The 18,305-nt window shown below is 46.7% G+C and overlaps 1 protein-coding gene across 1 annotated transcript in view; it reads left to right on the forward strand.

Moving 5' to 3' along the window:
* The window catches only part of LOC115257876 (uncharacterized), a 102,394-nt gene that overhangs the window by 12,698 nt on the left and 71,391 nt on the right, over positions 1 to 18,305 (forward strand). The window contains exon 5 of the mRNA XM_062857911.1: positions 15,294 to 15,475. Coding sequence (XP_062713895.1) covers positions 15,294 to 15,475 — 182 coding nt within the window. The remainder of the gene's footprint in view (positions 1 to 15,293; positions 15,476 to 18,305) is intronic.

Here is an 18,305-nt window from a genome sequence, read left to right on the forward strand (position 1 = left end):
CGGAGACGTTATCGAGTCGATAATCTCCACAGCTAACTATATCGCCGATGATGTTTCAGCCTGAAGTCGTTATCGACGATAAACGATAACAGACGTTAACTTTATCGGCGATATCGATAATTTATCGATCAAAAACCTTACTGGATATAGAGCTCCGAGCGCAAGGTTATAAATCGAAAAATTATCGTTATCAGTTCACAACTTCTCTTCGACCCACTAAACACTTTCCTATGGTCGCCAAACCCTTCGTCTCTCCGGAGCCACCAAGAAGGCATTAACACAGAAAAAAATAATTAAATTTAAACGACATGTAAATGGCAAACGCTGTGAATTTAAACGAATTTAAACTAAAAAATGATTGAAAATTGAGTCGAATTTGATGCACATAATGAGAGCATAGAAAAACATACAATTTTCCACTTTTATGAACTTAAAATTCAATGGCACATCAATTTTATGTTCAAATTGAAAAGTGAATTGAATAACATTTGATTTTCTGTTAATTAAACTATAAATTTCAATTGGCGTGTAAATTTACAGCGACACTCGCTTATCATCAATACAAATGGCGTCTTTGTTTCAGTTTTGTTCTGCCGACGACCGGAGGGAGTTGTTCATATGAGAAGCACCGGAAGACGCCCTGGTAGTTTGTTTTGTGCCGCGAATATCTGTTATTTGTAACACCTTATACGTACCCGAGTTATCATTGATACATGTGCAATCTTCCAACTAGAGAATGAAGATAAAAATCTATCGAGTTCCTTAAAAATCCCTCATCAGCAGCAGCACCTCGCAGTGCGTCTCCCGGTGCTCCATTTTGCGATGCTGTTGCCTCGAGAGCAATTGCCCAACGTTGATGAGGAAACATTTGCATGGCCGAACATCTGATTTATGTACGCTAAGTACCACATCGTCGCAATGATTGTCCTCACAAGACGCTTTTTCGAAAGTCGAAAATCAAATGCGTAAACAAACATTCATGTCAACATACAGAAGCGTTCGTAATTAATCGTTTAAATTTAAACGATGTTTAATTTTACACGACTATCACACGAGACATGAATCGTGTAAAATTAAAATCGTGTAATTTTTATGTCTAACTCAATTTTGCGTTTATTTCGATGCTCCAAATATGTGCATCGAAATAAACGCAAATTCACACGAAATTTTTAAGTGTGAATTGCATCAGAGAAGGGCTAGTGCACATCGCACCCTCAAGGTTAGCTACGTAGCCTGCAGCAACGAAAATCGATGACTAGCTTTGGAGAGTCCATCACGGTAGCATGCTAGCCAGTTACCCGAGTGGTCCTCACCACTCCCTTTGTCCTCGGAAGGCGGGCAGCGTCAACCCCGTCCACGCCTTACTGTTTTGCAGACATCAAGAACTAATGCCTAACTAACGTGCAACCCGATCTGACCTGCCCGCAGGGAAGGGTATTACTACCCATCAGGCCCTATCAGATGCACCAGAAGGTTGCTGACAGCAGGGTCCTCACCTGACCCGGCCCTTGCGGTGGACCCCTTTCCAACCGCGGGCTCGGATCTAACCCGGTAGACCTAGCGTAGGGGTACGTAGGGGCAGCAGGGACGAAAGTCCTGGGACCTGACGCACCCCCCCGCTTGCGAGTCAGCCGCGTAGTCGCCGGCTAAGAATAGGATTACTAACCCCAATTCAAGGTGTCAAGCGACCCGTGCTGAGGAATGAGTGATCGAGGGGGTGAAAAAGATGCTCGATCTTTAACGGAGCCTGTGGGGTACCTGGGCACCCCCCACAGTAAGCTGTCCCTTACCGCGTTAATGCAGGGCTCTGGCGTGGTGGACATTCTTTCCCGTGCTACTCGTGGGATTTAATCATGAAGTCAAATAAAAATCAGAATCTAGGTGGAAATAGTGGTGGGATCAACCCTTTCGCAAGAAGCGGGTTGATGAGATCTCCGACAAGGAGAAGTGAGGAGATAGGCGCTGGGAGTTGCGTACGCAGCTCAAGCGTGGGTGCTCCAGTCCACTTCCCGGCAAGCCAGCCGGTGGAGGTTATGGACGGAGCGTGGTTGTTGAGGGCCGTCAACCGAGGATCCAAAGGACGGTCCGCAATAGAGGTGGCTGAGCAGCAGCTTGGCAAAATCATCGACTTTGCGTCCACTAAGTCGAACATAAGCAAGGACCTGAAAACGGCCTTGCTTCGACTTAGGGCGTCGATCGACGATGCCAAGCAGGAGCACGCGGCACTCGCGTTGCTGACTGCTGCAGCAGCGGAGCCTGCAAATGAGAAAGTGCCGAAGTTTACCCAAACGGAGGCCTTCTCCTTCGCAGGAAGTCCGAATAAGGCGGAAGCGACTGCTCGCGACAAACGGGGCAAGCAATCGCAGAAGCGGGCGAGGCAACCGTCAGGCGAGGAGCTGTCTGGCGGTGCCCGCAAGGCCAGGCGAATCATTACCCCGAAAGTCGGTAATAATGCCGGAAGGTCGGACCCCAGCCAGGGTTCCCGGAAAGCTGGGAAGGGTGGGCCTGAAAAGGCTGGCCCGTTCCGGAACGATGGGAACAAGGGGTTGCGACCGCTAGTGGGCCCTCAACAGCCACAGAGTAGGGCGATCCAAGGGGAGGACCCCCCTTGGACGAAGGTAGAGCGGAAGAGGAAGAAGAAGGCGAATCCGCAGGTAGTAGCGCAGGACGCCAAGCCAAGGCGTAGGAAGGCAGGTGCCAGGCGCGAGAAAGGCGACGCTATCGTCATCAAGACGGAACAGTCCAAGTACTCGGACGTCTTGAAGATGATGCGAAGCGACGCCAAGCTTGAGGGTCTTGGAGCCGACGTACGCAGTATTAGACGTACTCGTACGGGCGAGATGATCCTGGAGCTGAAGCGCCAGAAGGAGCACAAGGGCGCCGCCTATAAAAGGCTGGCAGAAGAGGTCCTTGGTGAGGGTGTGCAGGTGAGGGCACTGACACATGAGGCGACTCTGAAGGTCAAGGACATCGATGAGATCACCGAAGTGGAAGAGCTCGTCACGGCACTGCGGCAACAGTGCGATGTGCAGGTGGCCGCCGCAGCCGTTAAGCTACGGAAAGGGCCAGCAGGGACACAGATAGCTTTGGTTCAGCTACCTGTGGCGGACGTCAAAAAGTCCGTTAAAGTAGGGAGCATAAAGGTGGGTTGGTGTGTATGTCACCTGACATTCCACGAGCCACCAGAGGTTTGCTTCAGGTGTCTGGAACCAGGACACAAGTCATGGGACTGCAAAGGCCCCGACAGGCGCAAACTGTGCAGGCGATGCGGCGCTGAAGGTCATAAGGCCCAAAGCTGCACGAGTCCGCCCATCTGCATGATCTGTACCGGGAAATCCTCGAACAACAGACATCCGATGGGTGGTCCAAGGTGCCCGGCCTTCAAGAAAGCCGCAGTGAGCAACAAATCACAGTGCAGGTAACGCAGCTGAACCTGAACCACTGTGATGCGGCTCAGCAACTGCTTTGTCAGGCAGTTTCTGAGTGGGAGACGGATATCGCCATCATATCGGACCCATACCGAGTACCCGCCGGCAACGGCAACTGGGTCGCGGATGGAACCAGAAAAATGGCGGCGATATGGACGACGGGTAAATACCCCGTTCAGGAGTTGGTGTCTACTACCTATGAGGGCTTCGTGGTCGCCAAAGTAAACGGGGTCTTCTTCTGTAGCTGTTATGCGCCTCCGCGGTGGCCGATCGAGCAGTTCACGCAAATGCTGGACCGCTTAACGACCGTGCTAACAGGGCGAAGGCCGGTGGTAATAGCGGGCGACTTTAATGCCTGGGCCGTGGAATGGGGAAGCCGTTTCACGAACCAGCGGGGTCAGATCCTGCTAGAAACACTGGCCATCTTAGATGTCGACTTGGCTAATGTCGGTACCAAGAGTACCTTTAGTCGAAACGGAGCGGAGTCAATTATTGACGTGACCTTTTGTAGTCCTGGCCTAACAAGTAGTTCGAACTGGAGAGTAGATGATGGCTACACTCACAGCGACCACCTGGCGGTTCGCTACAGTATCGACTACAATAACAGCAGACAGCGGATAGAAGAAGAGGCGGCTAGGCCAAGGCCAAGCCCTCGCAGGTGGAAGACATCATACTTCGACGAAGGGGTATTTAGGGAGGCGCTCCGCCGTGAGCGAAACTTAATCGGTTTAGACGGCGACGAGCTGGTAGCGGTGCTCTCACGTGCGTGTGATGCGACCATGCCTAGGCGAGTCCACCCTAGAAATGGGAGGCCACCGGCTTACTGGTGGACCGACGCGATTGCGGACCTGCGCCGCGCCTGCCTACGGGCTAGGCGGCGGATGCAGCGAGCACGATCAGAGGAAGAGCGAAACGAACGGCGGGTGGTGTTCGCCGCTGCAAAAGCCGCGCTTAAGACCGAGATAAGAGCAAGCAAAAAGGCCTGCTTTGAGGGTCTCTGTCAGAGTGCCAATACGAACCCGTGGGGTGACGCCTACAGGATCGTTATGGCCAAGACGAGAGGTGTGATGGCTCCTACAGAGCAATCTCCAGAGATGTTGGAGGGGATCATTGGAGGACTTTTTCCGCGTCATGATCCTAGTCCTTGGCCTCCTTTCGTAGGACAGCCGGGGACTGGGGCTGGCGATGAGGAGAGGGTCACCGATGTGGAACTTGCGGGGATAGCTAAGTCCCTTAGCGTAGGTAAGGCCCCAGGTCCGGACGGAGTTCCGAACTTGGCCTTAAAAGTAGCTATTGCAGAGGCTCCCGAGATGTTCAGGTCTGCTATGCAGAAATGCCTGGGCGAGGGAGTTTTCCCAGAAGCTTGGAAGAGGCAGAGCCTGGTACTATTGCCAAAGGCGGGGAAACCACCCGGAGACCCGTCGGCATATAGACCAATATGCTTGATTGACACGGCGGGGAAGGTGCTCGAAAAGATCATCCTCAATAGAATGTTGCGGTTCACCGAGGGCGAAAATGGTCTTTCGAGTAACCAGTACGGCTTCCGGAAGGGGAGGTCCACCGTAGACGCTATCTTGTCGGTTACAAAAACCGCCGAGAAAGCACTCGAGCCTAAGAGGAGGGGGATTCGCTTTTGCGCGGTAGTGACTCTGGATGTAAGGAATGCGTTTAATAGCGCCAGCTGGTCTGCTATTGCCGATGCGCTCTTGCGTCTGGGGATACCGGAGTACCTGTACAAGATTCTCGGAAGTTACTTTTAGAATCGTGTACTAGTCTACGACACGGAGGTGGGTCGGAAGTGCTTTCACATAACCTCAGGAGTCCCGCAAGGTTCCATCCTGGGTCCGGTGTTATGGAATGTCATGTACGACGAGGTGTTGAGGTTAGAGTATCCAGTGGGAGTGGTGATTGTCGGATTTGCCGACGACATTACGCTCGAAGTCTACGGTGAAACGATCGAGGAGGTAAAGTTGACTACCAACCACTCGATTAAGGTTGTGGAGGCGTGGATGCGGTCCAGGAAACTGGAGCTGGCTCACCACAAGACAGAGGTGACGGTTGTTAACAACCTGAAGTCGGAGCAGCAGACGGAGATTAGTGTAGGAGACTGTACTATCCTGTCAAAGCGCTCCGTCAAACACTTGGGCGTGATGATCGACGATAAGCTTACTTCGGTAGCCACGTCGATTATGCCTGTAAAAGAGCCTCCACAGCTATTGCGGCACTGTCCCGGATGATGTCCAATAGCTCTGCGGTGTACGCCAGTAAGCGCAAGCTTCTGGCTAGTGTTGCTACATCCATACTTAGGTATGGCGGCCCGGCGTGGGGCACCGCGCTAAGTACTAAATGCTACCGACGGAAGCTGGAAAGTACTTACAGGCTTATGTGCTTGAGGGTTGCGAGCGCGTACCGTACCGTGTCACACGACGCTCTCTGCGTCATTACTGGTATGGTGCCTATCAGCATTCTTATCAGTGAGGACATGGAGTGCTTCGAAATGCGCGGCACAAGAGGCATACGCAGGACTGTCAGGATGGCCTCTATGGTCAAATGGCAGCGCGCGTGGGACAGTTCCACCAAAGGAAGGTGGACCTATAGGTTGATACCGAGGGTAGATAGTTGGATTAATAGGCGCCATGGGGAAGTCACATTCCACCTGACACAGGTCCTTACAGGTCATGGTTGCTACCGACAGTATCTACACCGTTTCGGGCATGCGGATTCTCCAGAATGCCCAGTGTGCAATGGTTCAGAGGAAACGGCGGAACACGTTTTGTTCGTGTGCCCGCGTTTTCGCACAATGCGTGACCGCATGCTTGCCACATGCGGGGAGGACACAACTCCGGACAACTTGGTCCAGAGGATGTGTAGGGATGAGTTTGGCTGGAACGCCGTTTCAACGGCTATTACCCACATCGTCTGGGAGCTACAGAGGAGGTGGCGCGTGGACTCGGAGAATGGCTAGTCCAGATGCAGTACAAGAGGTGGTCCAGGGGTTCGGAGTCGGCTTCGTAGGTCATACCGGTGCCCTGCGGTCGAGATCGACCCTTACAACGATTAAGTGGCCGCGGAGAGGAAGTCCCGGTAGCGGTGCTGTCGTGGCGTCGGTCTACTGGGTTGGATCCAAGCCCGCGGTTGGAAAGGGGTCCCCGGCAAGGGTCGGGGCAGGTGGAGACCCTGCCGTCAGCAACCTACGGATGCATCTGATAGGGCCTGAAGGGTAGTGATACCCTTCCTTTGCGGGCAGGTCAGATCGGGTTGCATGTGGGCATCAGTTCTTGATGTCCGCTCAGCAGTAGGGCGCGGGCGGGGTTGACTCTGCCCGCCTTCCGAGGACAAAGGGAGTGGCGAGGACCACTCGGGAAACTGGCTAAGCGCCAGCATGCTACCGTGATGGACTCTCCAAAGCGAGTCATCGATGTTCGTTGCTGCAGGCTACGCAGCTAACCTTGTGGGTGCGATGTGCACTAGCCCCTCTCTGAAGCAATACCTTCTTGGTGGTTCCGGAGAGACGTAGGGTTTGGCGACCATAGGAATGGTTTAGTGGGTACGAGGAGAGAGTAGTCCTGGATTTTACTTTTGTTGTAGAAGACGGCCTGTCAGACCTACACTACCCTAACCTTCTGTTAGGGTGTCTGTTGAGCAGATTATCCCCCTATGGTTTAGAAGGAAAAAAAAAAAAGACCTAGCGGTAGACCGACACCACGACAGCAACACCTCCAGGACTACCTCTCCGTGGCCACTTAATCGCTGTAAGGGTTGATTTCGGCCGTAGGGCACCGGTATGACCTACGAAGCCGACTCCGAACCCCCGGATCATCTCTTGTACCGCATCTCTAGCCATTCTCCGAGTCCACGCGCCACTTCCTCTGTAGCTTCCAGACGATATGGGTGACAGCCGTTGAAACGGCTATTTGCACTCATCCCTACACATCCTCTGGACAAGATTGTCCAGAGTATTTTCCATCCCGGATGTGCCAAGCATTCGGTCACGCATTGTGTGAAAACGCGGGCACACGAACAAACCGTGTTCTGTCGATTGCTCTAAATCAACACAAACAGGGCATTCGGGAGAATCAGCATGCCCGAAATGGTGTAGATACTGTCGGAAGCAAGCATGGCCTGAAAGGACCTGTGTCAGGTGGAATGTAACTTCCCCTTGGCACCTATTAATCCAACTATCTACCCTCGGTATCCACCTATGAGTCCACCTTCCTTTGGTGGAACTATTCCACGCGCGCTGCCATTTGACCATAGAGGCCATCCTAGCAGTCCTGCGTATGCCTCTTGTGCTGTGCATTTCGAAGCACTCCATGTCCTCCCTGATAGTAATGCCGATAGACACCATACGAGTCAGTGATGACGCAGAGAGCGTCGTGTGACACGGTACGGTACGCGCTCGCAACCGTCAGGCACATCAGCCTGTAAGTACTTTCCGGCTTTCGCCGGTAGCATTCGGTACTTAGCGCAGTGCCCCACGCCGGGCCGTTATTCCTTAGTATGAACGTAGCGGCACTCGCTAAAAGCTTCCCAGCCAGCAATTTGATTGCTATATCGAAATTGCAACTGAAATAGTCACACATATGTAGCACCAAAGAAATCGTTTTCAATGCCCGAAACAGGCATATACATATTAAAGTGGAGGCCATATCGGAACATATGTATATACGATTACTGCGATTCCATCCAACATAATTTACGATTTCCCGAAAAATTTCTACGATTTCGCCGATTTTATCCGTCTATATATACGATTATTCATGATCTTATTACGATTGAGAGTACCAATATACGACTCAAGATTTTCAAATAAAAAAAAAAACCAATTGGTGATCAGTGGGAATCGAACTTAGGTCCTTTGATTGAGAACTGCGCGTTATCTCTTTTGGCTATATTGCCAAGTTGAAAATAGGGAGTTCAAAGTGAATGGCACGAAACGAATGAAAATTAGCATGATACGGTGCGAGACTTGTGGTGGGAGCGTTGTTGTTGTGCATTGAGTGGCACCAAAAGTAGTGCCGTGCAAGAGGCCCGGAATTCACATCGTTGTTGGAATCTACACATCACTTTTTGTAAGTCATCTATTAGTATGAAAATCTATATATTTGGTTGAAATTATTGCTCCCATGGTTGGAATGTGTCAACAACAACAAAAATACAAATTTGTGATAAATACCATTTTTTTTCTTTTTCTCCATCATACAAATATGTAAACAAAACCATTGACGATTTCCGAGATTAAGATTCAACTATTACAAGTGCAGTAGCAATCATATGCGACTGTAAAAATGAAAATACGATTTCTACGATCATTCTCTTCGTATGCGACGCAAGTGTGTCGCAAACGCCTGGCCAAGGGCTGAAAGTCTCTCTAATAAAGACAAATCAATCAATCAATGTGTCGCAAACGATCAATATACAACATTGTTATAGTTGTATACAATTTCATCGATTTTCATCATATCTTTAGGTAGCAAGCTCGATTTAGCAGATTCATATACGATGTGAAGCGACAATTTTCACGATTTAAAGCAATCATATATACGATGCTAGCGAACTTGCAGCTTGACACTAAGAATGTATGTTTTTTTTTTCACGATTCTATCCGATTCTGTGCGATCGAGATGGGAAAACTGATTCAATTTTGAGAGTGAATCGCTACCGATTCACTCTCAAAAAAGAGTCGACTCTTTTGATCGATTCAGTAACTCATTTCCGGGATTTGAAGAAAATGACGATTTTCGATGTGAGCCAACTTCTTTTCATACAAAATTCACTTACATGGCATGCTATGTTGACGATTTGCACAAACGTCTGAGCATAACGTAGTAAAATACAGGATTCGCAGGTGTTCGATAATCTCTCCGAAGAATCGAATCGCTGGTGCGAGCCGGCCATATAATATAAGTATGGAAACAAAATTAATTGTTAAAGATTGCAATGTTCTGCGTCGAATCATCATGAAGTGCGTAGTCATACTAACTCTTTTCGCAATCGTAATGAATATCAGCGAATCGTGACTCTTTTGAAGAGAGTCATGGCTCACTCACTCGATTTTGCGAATCGATTCTTTGAGTCGATTCGCGAGTGAGTTACTCATCTCTACTACCGATAGTATCTCGCACCTTTTATGATCGGAGACGACTATATGAAACAAAATCGCAATTGAAATTTAATTTAACATAAAATGCACTTTTACGCAATCATTGTCAACAAATATACATATTATTATACAATTCTGATTCAATATATGATAATATACGATTTTTTCCACACAATGATTTACGATATGTGGTTGGCTGGGTTGCGCTTTCTGGCGTACACCGCAGAGCTACTGGACATCATCCGGGACAGTGCCGCAATATGTAGTTATGGAGGCTGTTCTACAGGCATAATTAACGTAGCTAACAAAGGTAAGCTTATCGTCGATCAACACGCCCAAGTGTTTGACGGAGCGCTTCGATGTGATAGTGCAATCAAATACACTGATCACCGCCTGCTACTCCAACTTCCGGTTATTCACAACCGTCACCTTAGTTTTGTGGTGAGCCAACTCCAGTTTCCTGGACCTCATCCACGCCTCCACTACCTGTATCGAGTGGTCGGTAGTCAACTTCACCTCTTCGAACGTCTCACCGTAGACTTCCAGCGTAATGTCGTCGTCAAAGCCGACAATCTTCACTCCCACTGGGTTCTCTAACCTCAACACCTCGTCGTACATGACATTCCATAACACCGGACCAAGGATGGAACCTTGCGGTACTCCTGAGGTTGTGTGAAAGCACTTCCGAGAATCTTGTACAGGTACCCGGGTATCCCCGTTGCAACGTCGAAAGAAACCATCATCTCATTCACCTCGATGCATCACGATGTTTTCTGATTCCATCAGCTTTTGGGTGAACTCCTGAGTGTTTTTGTTCGAACTGGTGGGGAAGGGTTTTGGCATACTTTGGAACACTTTGTCTAACCATTTAGCCAATTTGTGGGTAGGGTAGGGTGATCCTTCAGCTGAAATAATCTCTTGTATCTCTTGACCGGGTTCGTGAATTTTAGGAATACCTTTGATCCGCGGAAGAATGAGATTTGCTTCCTTCAAACGAGCCTTTCCGATGATGGCTTCACTTTACAATCTTTCAAGGCCTTATCTGGCAGTCCGGGTAGTGGGTCTATTCGTAGATGTCCTTATGATCCTTCGTTTATCTTCTTCGCCATATGTTCGTTGTAGTCCTTCTTGTCCATAACAACCATCGCGTTAACTTTGTCTGCCTTCATGTAGTATAGTGGTTTCTTTTTAAGTTTCGTTAAAACCCTTGTCTCGTCTGTCCTTCCTGTTTTGGTGGCGTCTGCTACGGTGTTCCTGGCTGTATGATGGTCTTTGATGGCAATGTTTTGTGTGATCGCTGTTTCTATTCCACAATGATCTGTTTCACGTCTGGCTTCGAAGTAACCGCATATCCTAACCCCTTATTGAGGTGTGTCAATTGTTCCACTGAGAACTAATGCGTCGAACGGTTTACTACGAATCCTTCAATGGGTTGAACCCCCAGAATAAGTGGATGCTCTTCACTGCTCTGGTCTCGTTTCGTAGATTCGTCAGCTTCTCTGTGTGTAGTCGTCTCTTCCTGACTGCTTCACATTCCTCCGCTCGCTTTACCTTGGTGAGGAACAATGCGAAGCCTTCCGTATAGTCGTTAGCCAACTTTGTCCAACTTAGCGTAGTGGCGCTTGATGGTGTCTGCGGTGAACCAACAATCAATACGAAACTGGCGAATTTTTTGTGACGCCAGTCGTTCCCCCAGTAAATTCGTCCAATACTGTTGATTTGGGCGCAACGCTTTTAATGTCGGTTGGGTGACCATGACAACGAGAAAAAAGTGTGTTTATTTACTCATTACGTTCCGAGGGAGGAAAAAAAACCAACGCCAAACGAGAGAAATGGAGAAAGGTCACTGCTGTTGCAGTTGACCCACACGGCTGCTCCTTCACTACCGTGCGGCCGGAATCTCCTCGCCGGGCCAGCTCGCGATCGGTAGGTTTGGGACCGTACTCGGTCAATGGGAACCAGCGAGCCTAACCGGGTGCGATTCAGGTCTATCGGTCGATTACCAACACTGGCAACGGAGATGGATGGGAGAGCTTGTACACTCGATCGGTCGCAGTTGTCAGTACCTGACCGCCACGGGTGGCTTGGGCTGATGGGATGATTGCTCACCGTTTCCTCCAACGTGATAATATCCCGAGTTTTCCGACGTGGTTATCGGTCCCTGACCGAATACTCTGAATTAGGATAAATGGTGTTTGAGAATCTGAAGTTGTAGTCCGATCATTCATTAGGCCCACTTCCTGATGGTGTCCGGGGCTCTGCAGGGCCTCAGAGGGTCTGAATTCCATAAGGGGTCGTGCACAAATTACGTCACGCTTTTAGGGGGAGGGGAGGTTTTGCTGAACGTGACGACTCATACAAAAAATATTGTGGTCCCATACAAAAAGTGTGACATAGGGGGGAGGTGGGGTTGAAAAAGGTCGATTTTTGCGTGACATAATTTGTGCATTACCCCTAAGGATACCTTATGATAATTGACTGGGCAAGTTATGACTAAGTTTTATAACATAAATTTATAAAAAAAAATGCCAAACTGTGCAGACAACTTATCAAAATGATCCGTGCAAAAAGATTGTACAACTATGCAGACTGGAATCGAACCATAAACGTCGAGATCACTGAGCTCTTGTTTAACCCACACGGTTATCAACGCTTGAAGATATGGTGTTGCTAAATATGTATAAAAACCAATCTCTCTCGTTGTCATGGTCACTAAATTGGCGAACTCAGCCTTGCTTTGATGAAAACGGGCGGAGCCAACTGACATTGAAAGCGTCGCTTTAAGAAAACCAGTATTGGGCGATTTTACTGGGGGAAACATGGGGGAAAACTGGCGTCAGAAATCGAACTGAATTTGTTCCTGACATTTATGTCTTAGTATTAAGTCTATGGGTGAACTCTGCTTCGGCCTTCCTGGTGGCGCTGGGTGGGGTATGCTTCTTAACCTTAATCCTATGGCTAACGGGTGTTAGTTTCTCCTTTTGACAAATCTTCAGAAATGCCACGTCTTTCTGAATGCTTACGATGGATCTCTTCAAATCGATAAAATAGCTCTGCTCCGTCCGCTTGATTTGCAATACCATTTTTACTGCCTCATTGTTTTTGAACTGTTGAATGGTATCAATAATTCCACTAACCGATAGAGTGCTGACGTAGTCATTTCTTTCGTTGCCTTGATCTTTAATGTCTGCGTTCTCTGCACCATTCAAGTGTTCGTTGAAGTGCTGTTTCCACCCCGTCCATATCCTGGCATTCTGAATGCATTGGGCCTTCGTGATTCTTGGAAACGGCTCACAAATCCCTTTCCTCGCTCTCTTTTTGATCCTTCTACGTTGCACACCTCCTGCATTGCTACGATGCGGAACCCGCAGTAGTTCAGTAGATCAGCCGAGTATAATGGTGCTACCCGAGCAGGAGAAAATAGCTGAAGAATGCCAAACTCAGGTATGGAAAACCGAATACCTACAACCTGAATAAGGTATTAAGAAGCCCTGCATAAGAGGTAAAATACCTAAAATAATAACTGGTATATGTTCTGCGCATATCACATGAATAATGACATCAGGCATACAATACATACCTAAATAATAATCGGCGATTTTTCCATACAAATAGCTATTTTTACATAATTGAATAATACCTCAAGGAGTCCTCAACACCGAACCGATAACTCGTTGAGGTATTTTATCAATACTTACAAAATACCAAAATAAGTTATATTCAATACCAGGGTTACCGACCAATACCTTGTTTTGGTATGATACCTGACTGACTGCTACAGTTATGAGTCAGTTATTTATTCCTGCTCGGGTACCGATGAAGCTTAGCGATTGGACGTACCGACCCAAGCAGCACACAAGTCACAAAGGAGTGTCGACAGCGCAGGTTTATGGTTGTACAGGAGCTACATTCATGTAATTCTAACTCAAAGACAGAATAACTTGAAAATGACTCGTGTCCAACCAAAAACTTGCGCTGTCGACACTCCGTTGTGACTTGTTTGCTGCTTGAAGAGCTTCCTGGAATCAATCTCCTAACTTAGCGGAAGACCATGGTGCAAAGTTGAGCTTATAGTCTTGCTAGAAATGCCCATTGCAGATTATAGCTTCCCTATGTAGGATATATAATTGATACAAAAATTGTCTTCAAATGAGCAACGATTGGAATGTGAATTATAGGAACTAATTCGAGCTCCGCTATAAACAGGTTCTTTATGGCCCATGGCTCAACTTCATCATTGCAAACGAGCGAAACAAGACACATCTCTGCCCTTCATCACCATCTGTGACACCGACCGAGGTCTTGTCCGTTGACAGTTGAAACGGGGAAATTGAAACTGTTCTTCCGTGCTAACGTCCCACCCTCCTAACCTCATTCAGTCACCTCCGTTGCCATTTCAGTACATTTCCAGTGAAAGGTCATAAAATTGATAGTGATAGAATCCAATAAATCCTAATATTTTCATCACATTTCCTTTTGGTCCGGACACAAAAGCTCAGCAACAGACTCGGTCAGACATACTCCTTCTTCTTAGCATAATAGAAGAGGCCTACAATAAGGCCCAGTCAGTCGGATGCGGTTGCCATACTGTTGCCTGCCATTGCTGGAGGGACAGCTCCATAACGAGCCCCGAACCCACATCAAGAAAATGCTGTGTGATGATAATTTATTTCCATACCCCCGTGAACTGTTCGGACAGGACAAACCCATGAGCAATGCCCTAAATCAGGCAGTTTTTTTTTTCCGAATCGGAAAGTTGATAGCGTTGGTAGTGTGAAGGGGAGGAACTAAATCCCTAAAAAACATTTTGAGGTTGTAGTGGCATGATTATTTTCAGTTGTTCGCCAAAACAAAAATTTCTAGGAGAAAAAAACTTGTAAGACTCACATAAAAAACATTTGAAGTTATTTTTCGATAAAATATATGAAAGCGTAACGTGACAGGTTGGCTGTACCGTATTGTGAAGTGTTTGCAACGAAATTATTTTTTTTTTTTAGGAAAGTTATGAATAGATCCTGGACGCAGTGGACCGTCATTTGAAGTGAAGTTAATGAATGATTTGACAGTAAGGTACACCGGGGCAAGTTGAAACGGGTGGGGAAAAATGAAACACGAAGTTTTGAAATAGTTTTCAATACAATTTTAATTTTTTTCTTTCGCTGAAAGATTGTTTGAATCAAAAGCTATATGTTATGGCATTCAAGCTGTTTACCATCATAAGATAACATCATGTTAACCCGCTGTTTCATCTTGCCCCACCCGTTTCAACTTGCCCCGGTGTACCTTATGTAAAATATTGTCATATCTAAGACTCCTCCAGGAAAACTAGCTACACCAATGCACAGATAGAGTTTCTACCAGGAGTTTACAATTGGATCAATCCTAGCCACACCAGTGTGGAAAGTGGGTCTCCACTTCCATGGCCTGTCAACCCTCCCAAATGGGAAAAGACAGAAAATCGATCTAGATAATTGGAACTTCTTCCGCTTGAGGTTAATGTGTTGTTTTTCTCTCTCTCCCATCGCCATTCGTCCGGCTCCGGCGGCAGGCATCACTGGATTTCTTGCGAAGTGTTCGAAATAACAAATAGAAAAGATAACAAAAAACAAACTGATCACAGCATTTCCGCATCTGACTTTTCCGTTTTTTTTTTCTCTCTCTCTTCTTTCCGGCCATCGCACAACCACCGACGGAATCGGAATGCGACGCATCTGGCTGCCACCGTGCTTCCCGACTCAACTCGACTCGACCACCGCCGACAGAATCAACGATAAAATATTCGAAACGCCAAAGCCGAGGTCCGTGCTGGGTGAGAATAATTTGTACAACGTGTCCATCAGCGGCAGCATACCGAAGGAGGAGCTCGAAAGCCCCACCATGATCGAGTGCTACCTCACGGTGCCGGAGACGAACTACACCAAGAAGCGTTCGACGATTTATTACGGTAAGTGCCAGACATCACGGAAAGCTTGTTATTGTAAACGATTTTTTTCGCCGCCTCTTTTTGCTTGCTTTTTTCGTTTTTGCTGTTCCTGGTGTCGAAGAATGTTGTTGCGTGGGTATGTGACTTATGCTTTTCTTGTTGTTGTGTATGATGGAGTGTTTTTTGGGATTGTTTATCTATGATCATTTTTTACACTGTTTCAGTTACTCAATAGAACACAGTGCTGTGACCCAGTCCTGTTACATTTTATTCGTTTAAATCACGGATTCGTAAATTTTTCATGTGTAAAAATTCCAAATTTCAGAACCATAAGTATAAACGCTCTACATTTTTTTCATATTCATTTTTTTTTAATAATTCACTATAGAAACAAAAGTGTCGCAAACCAGATCACAAACTATCTTTAATATATTTCATCTTGAATAACAGGTTCAAGTTCTTTTCGTCAGTGCCGCAATTTGGGGTAACTTGGGACATGAGACACTGTTAAACGAACCCATCTATTTTCTTTTTTGTGCACCTATAACAACTTTATATAATAGAAGTTTACTTCGTCATATACGCTCATATCAGAAGGAAAATTGCACATAGTTGCAGATATTCGAACTTACCTTTGCCAATGGCTCATCAGATGGGATCAAAAAGATGTAGACTATCAATGATCAGCCTGGAAATCAAATAATTACGCGAAATTTCACGTTTCAATTTCACTCCACTTACTTCTCGTTTTGCGCACGACGAAGGCAATCACACCAAAGTAGCACAAAAACACACACAAAAGCTCTGTGGCATTTCAAAGTTAAATTGTATTGCTGCAAAATACAGCAAAAGCTGCTCAATTTTTGAAATAAATTGAATTTCCCCATCGGAAAATTGTAAAGTGAAAAGAGTTGCCTTCATGAAGATACAGCCAAATCAGGCCAAACATGTCTAAAGGTCCTATCTGCAGAAAAGAGACTCTGTTTGGTTTCCCTCTCTTTCGTTAATATCTCAGTTGTTTATTTGTATTATGATTGTCTCCTTGCATTGAACGATGGTCAAAACAATCGTCTTTTGATTTGTACTGCAAAAATAGTTGAAGAGTGTATCATTACATTACAATAATTGAAAGAGAAAGTGAACAAAGAAAGCCTCTCATATGCAGATAGGAGCTATTGAAATGTTTGGCCTGAAATGTGTGCGTGGATATTCTGTATACGAGACATCGTATTTCACAACCAAAGAGAAAGATTTCTTCGTTATATTGTGATGGCGTATCATGATATGATGGGCAAAAATATTAAATGAAATATTTTGGTCGATATTCCACAGATGCATCCATCTCAATTTAAAAGCTTTTTGCTCAAAAGTTCTTTGTACACCTACGGTAAATTCACATTTTTTGACCAACCTATGTACCAGAGTGTCACGTAGAAGGGGTTCCGGGAATTGAATTCAGGCTGTGCCCCAAAATAAACGTGGACCTTGACGTGGACTAGACGGAAACAGGATTCGAGGGAAAATTATTTTAAGAAAATTATGGTTCTTTCACAATATTTTTAAATAACATGGAAGCTAAATTACAAATTAGTGATTGATACCAAATTGGTCATGAGAGACCTTCAGTATTTCGGCTCTAGAGGAACGTTCTCCTCCATTCGGGAAATTTGTGCCGAGACCTTAGGCGAAGTGAAAGAATAAACTGAATCATTATTGGTCGGCGCTTAGTTAGGCGTGAACTAGATGAAAACCATATGTGGGATTGTTGTCCCACACTCCAACATTATGGTCTTTGTTGCGTACAGTTTCAGTACGCTTGCTGTTGAGTGGAACTGGTAACTCAAAAGCAAGAGAAGCGGCGGTGCGAAGGCCGACGGTGGTGATAATTTTACAACTCGGCAGTGTCGTTTGGTTCGTCAGGAAGATAGGAACTGCACTCCGGTTAGGAGATTCGTTTGTCCCGTGAACATTTACTACATTTATTGGAGCTGCTTGAAGTAGAAGCTGCTATCGATGTGTGGTTTTTGTTCCGCGACAAGTCGTCCTAACAATCTTCAATAAATGTGATACATCAGCCAGCAGCATCCCGCCATGGAAAGTACGATGAGAGAACTTTCCCTTCTAGAAGAGAAGAGCAAGCTATGGCGGAAGCATCACGAGGAGCAGAAAGATTTTTGGCGAAAGTATTATGAAGAGGAAGAACGCCGCCTCGAAGAAGAATACCAGCGAGAACTGGTGAAAATGGAGGAAGAATTCGAGAAGGCAGCACAGAAAATGAGGGCAGATTTCAGCGCGAAGAGGGAAGCAGTGTTACGGCAATACGATGGGAGCAACGTCAGCGAGGGAACGGCGGAGGAGCCGATTCCAAAATGTGACAAAACCCAGCCACAAAATGACTGCAGTAAAACATCGTGTTCGAAAAAAGTAGCCTCTTCATCTTCTGTGCAGCAAAGCGTCATCAGCGGTGATCGAGTGTGTACGACTCACACAAAGCGCAGCAAAACAATATCAGCTGATTCTACAGCTGTTTCGTTCATCAGCACCCGATATCTGACGTCATCGACCCACAGCAGCAATCGAATGTATATTAAAATTCAAGAGAGTGAGTCAAAATACGAAACTGAAGCCGTGGAAACAATGGTCTTTGTGATGTGTGATGCGTACGGGACCTGTGCAAAACAAAACGACTCGGATCAGCACGCTCGCCGCCGCCGCGGTAGAATGCGAGGCGATCGTCATCAATTAAAAACAATGCTGTTTGATCCCGGTGGGTATTGTGGTGAAGCAGTGGAACGAGTTGGCTCGATTTGGGTGTATGTACTACCGCAATGCGCATCACCGGCGGTACGGT

The sequence above is a fragment of the Aedes albopictus genome, chromosome 3, assembly GCF_035046485.1.
Source record: "Aedes albopictus strain Foshan chromosome 3, AalbF5, whole genome shotgun sequence".
In the NCBI taxonomy this organism is placed as follows: Eukaryota; Metazoa; Arthropoda; class Insecta; order Diptera; family Culicidae; genus Aedes; species Aedes albopictus.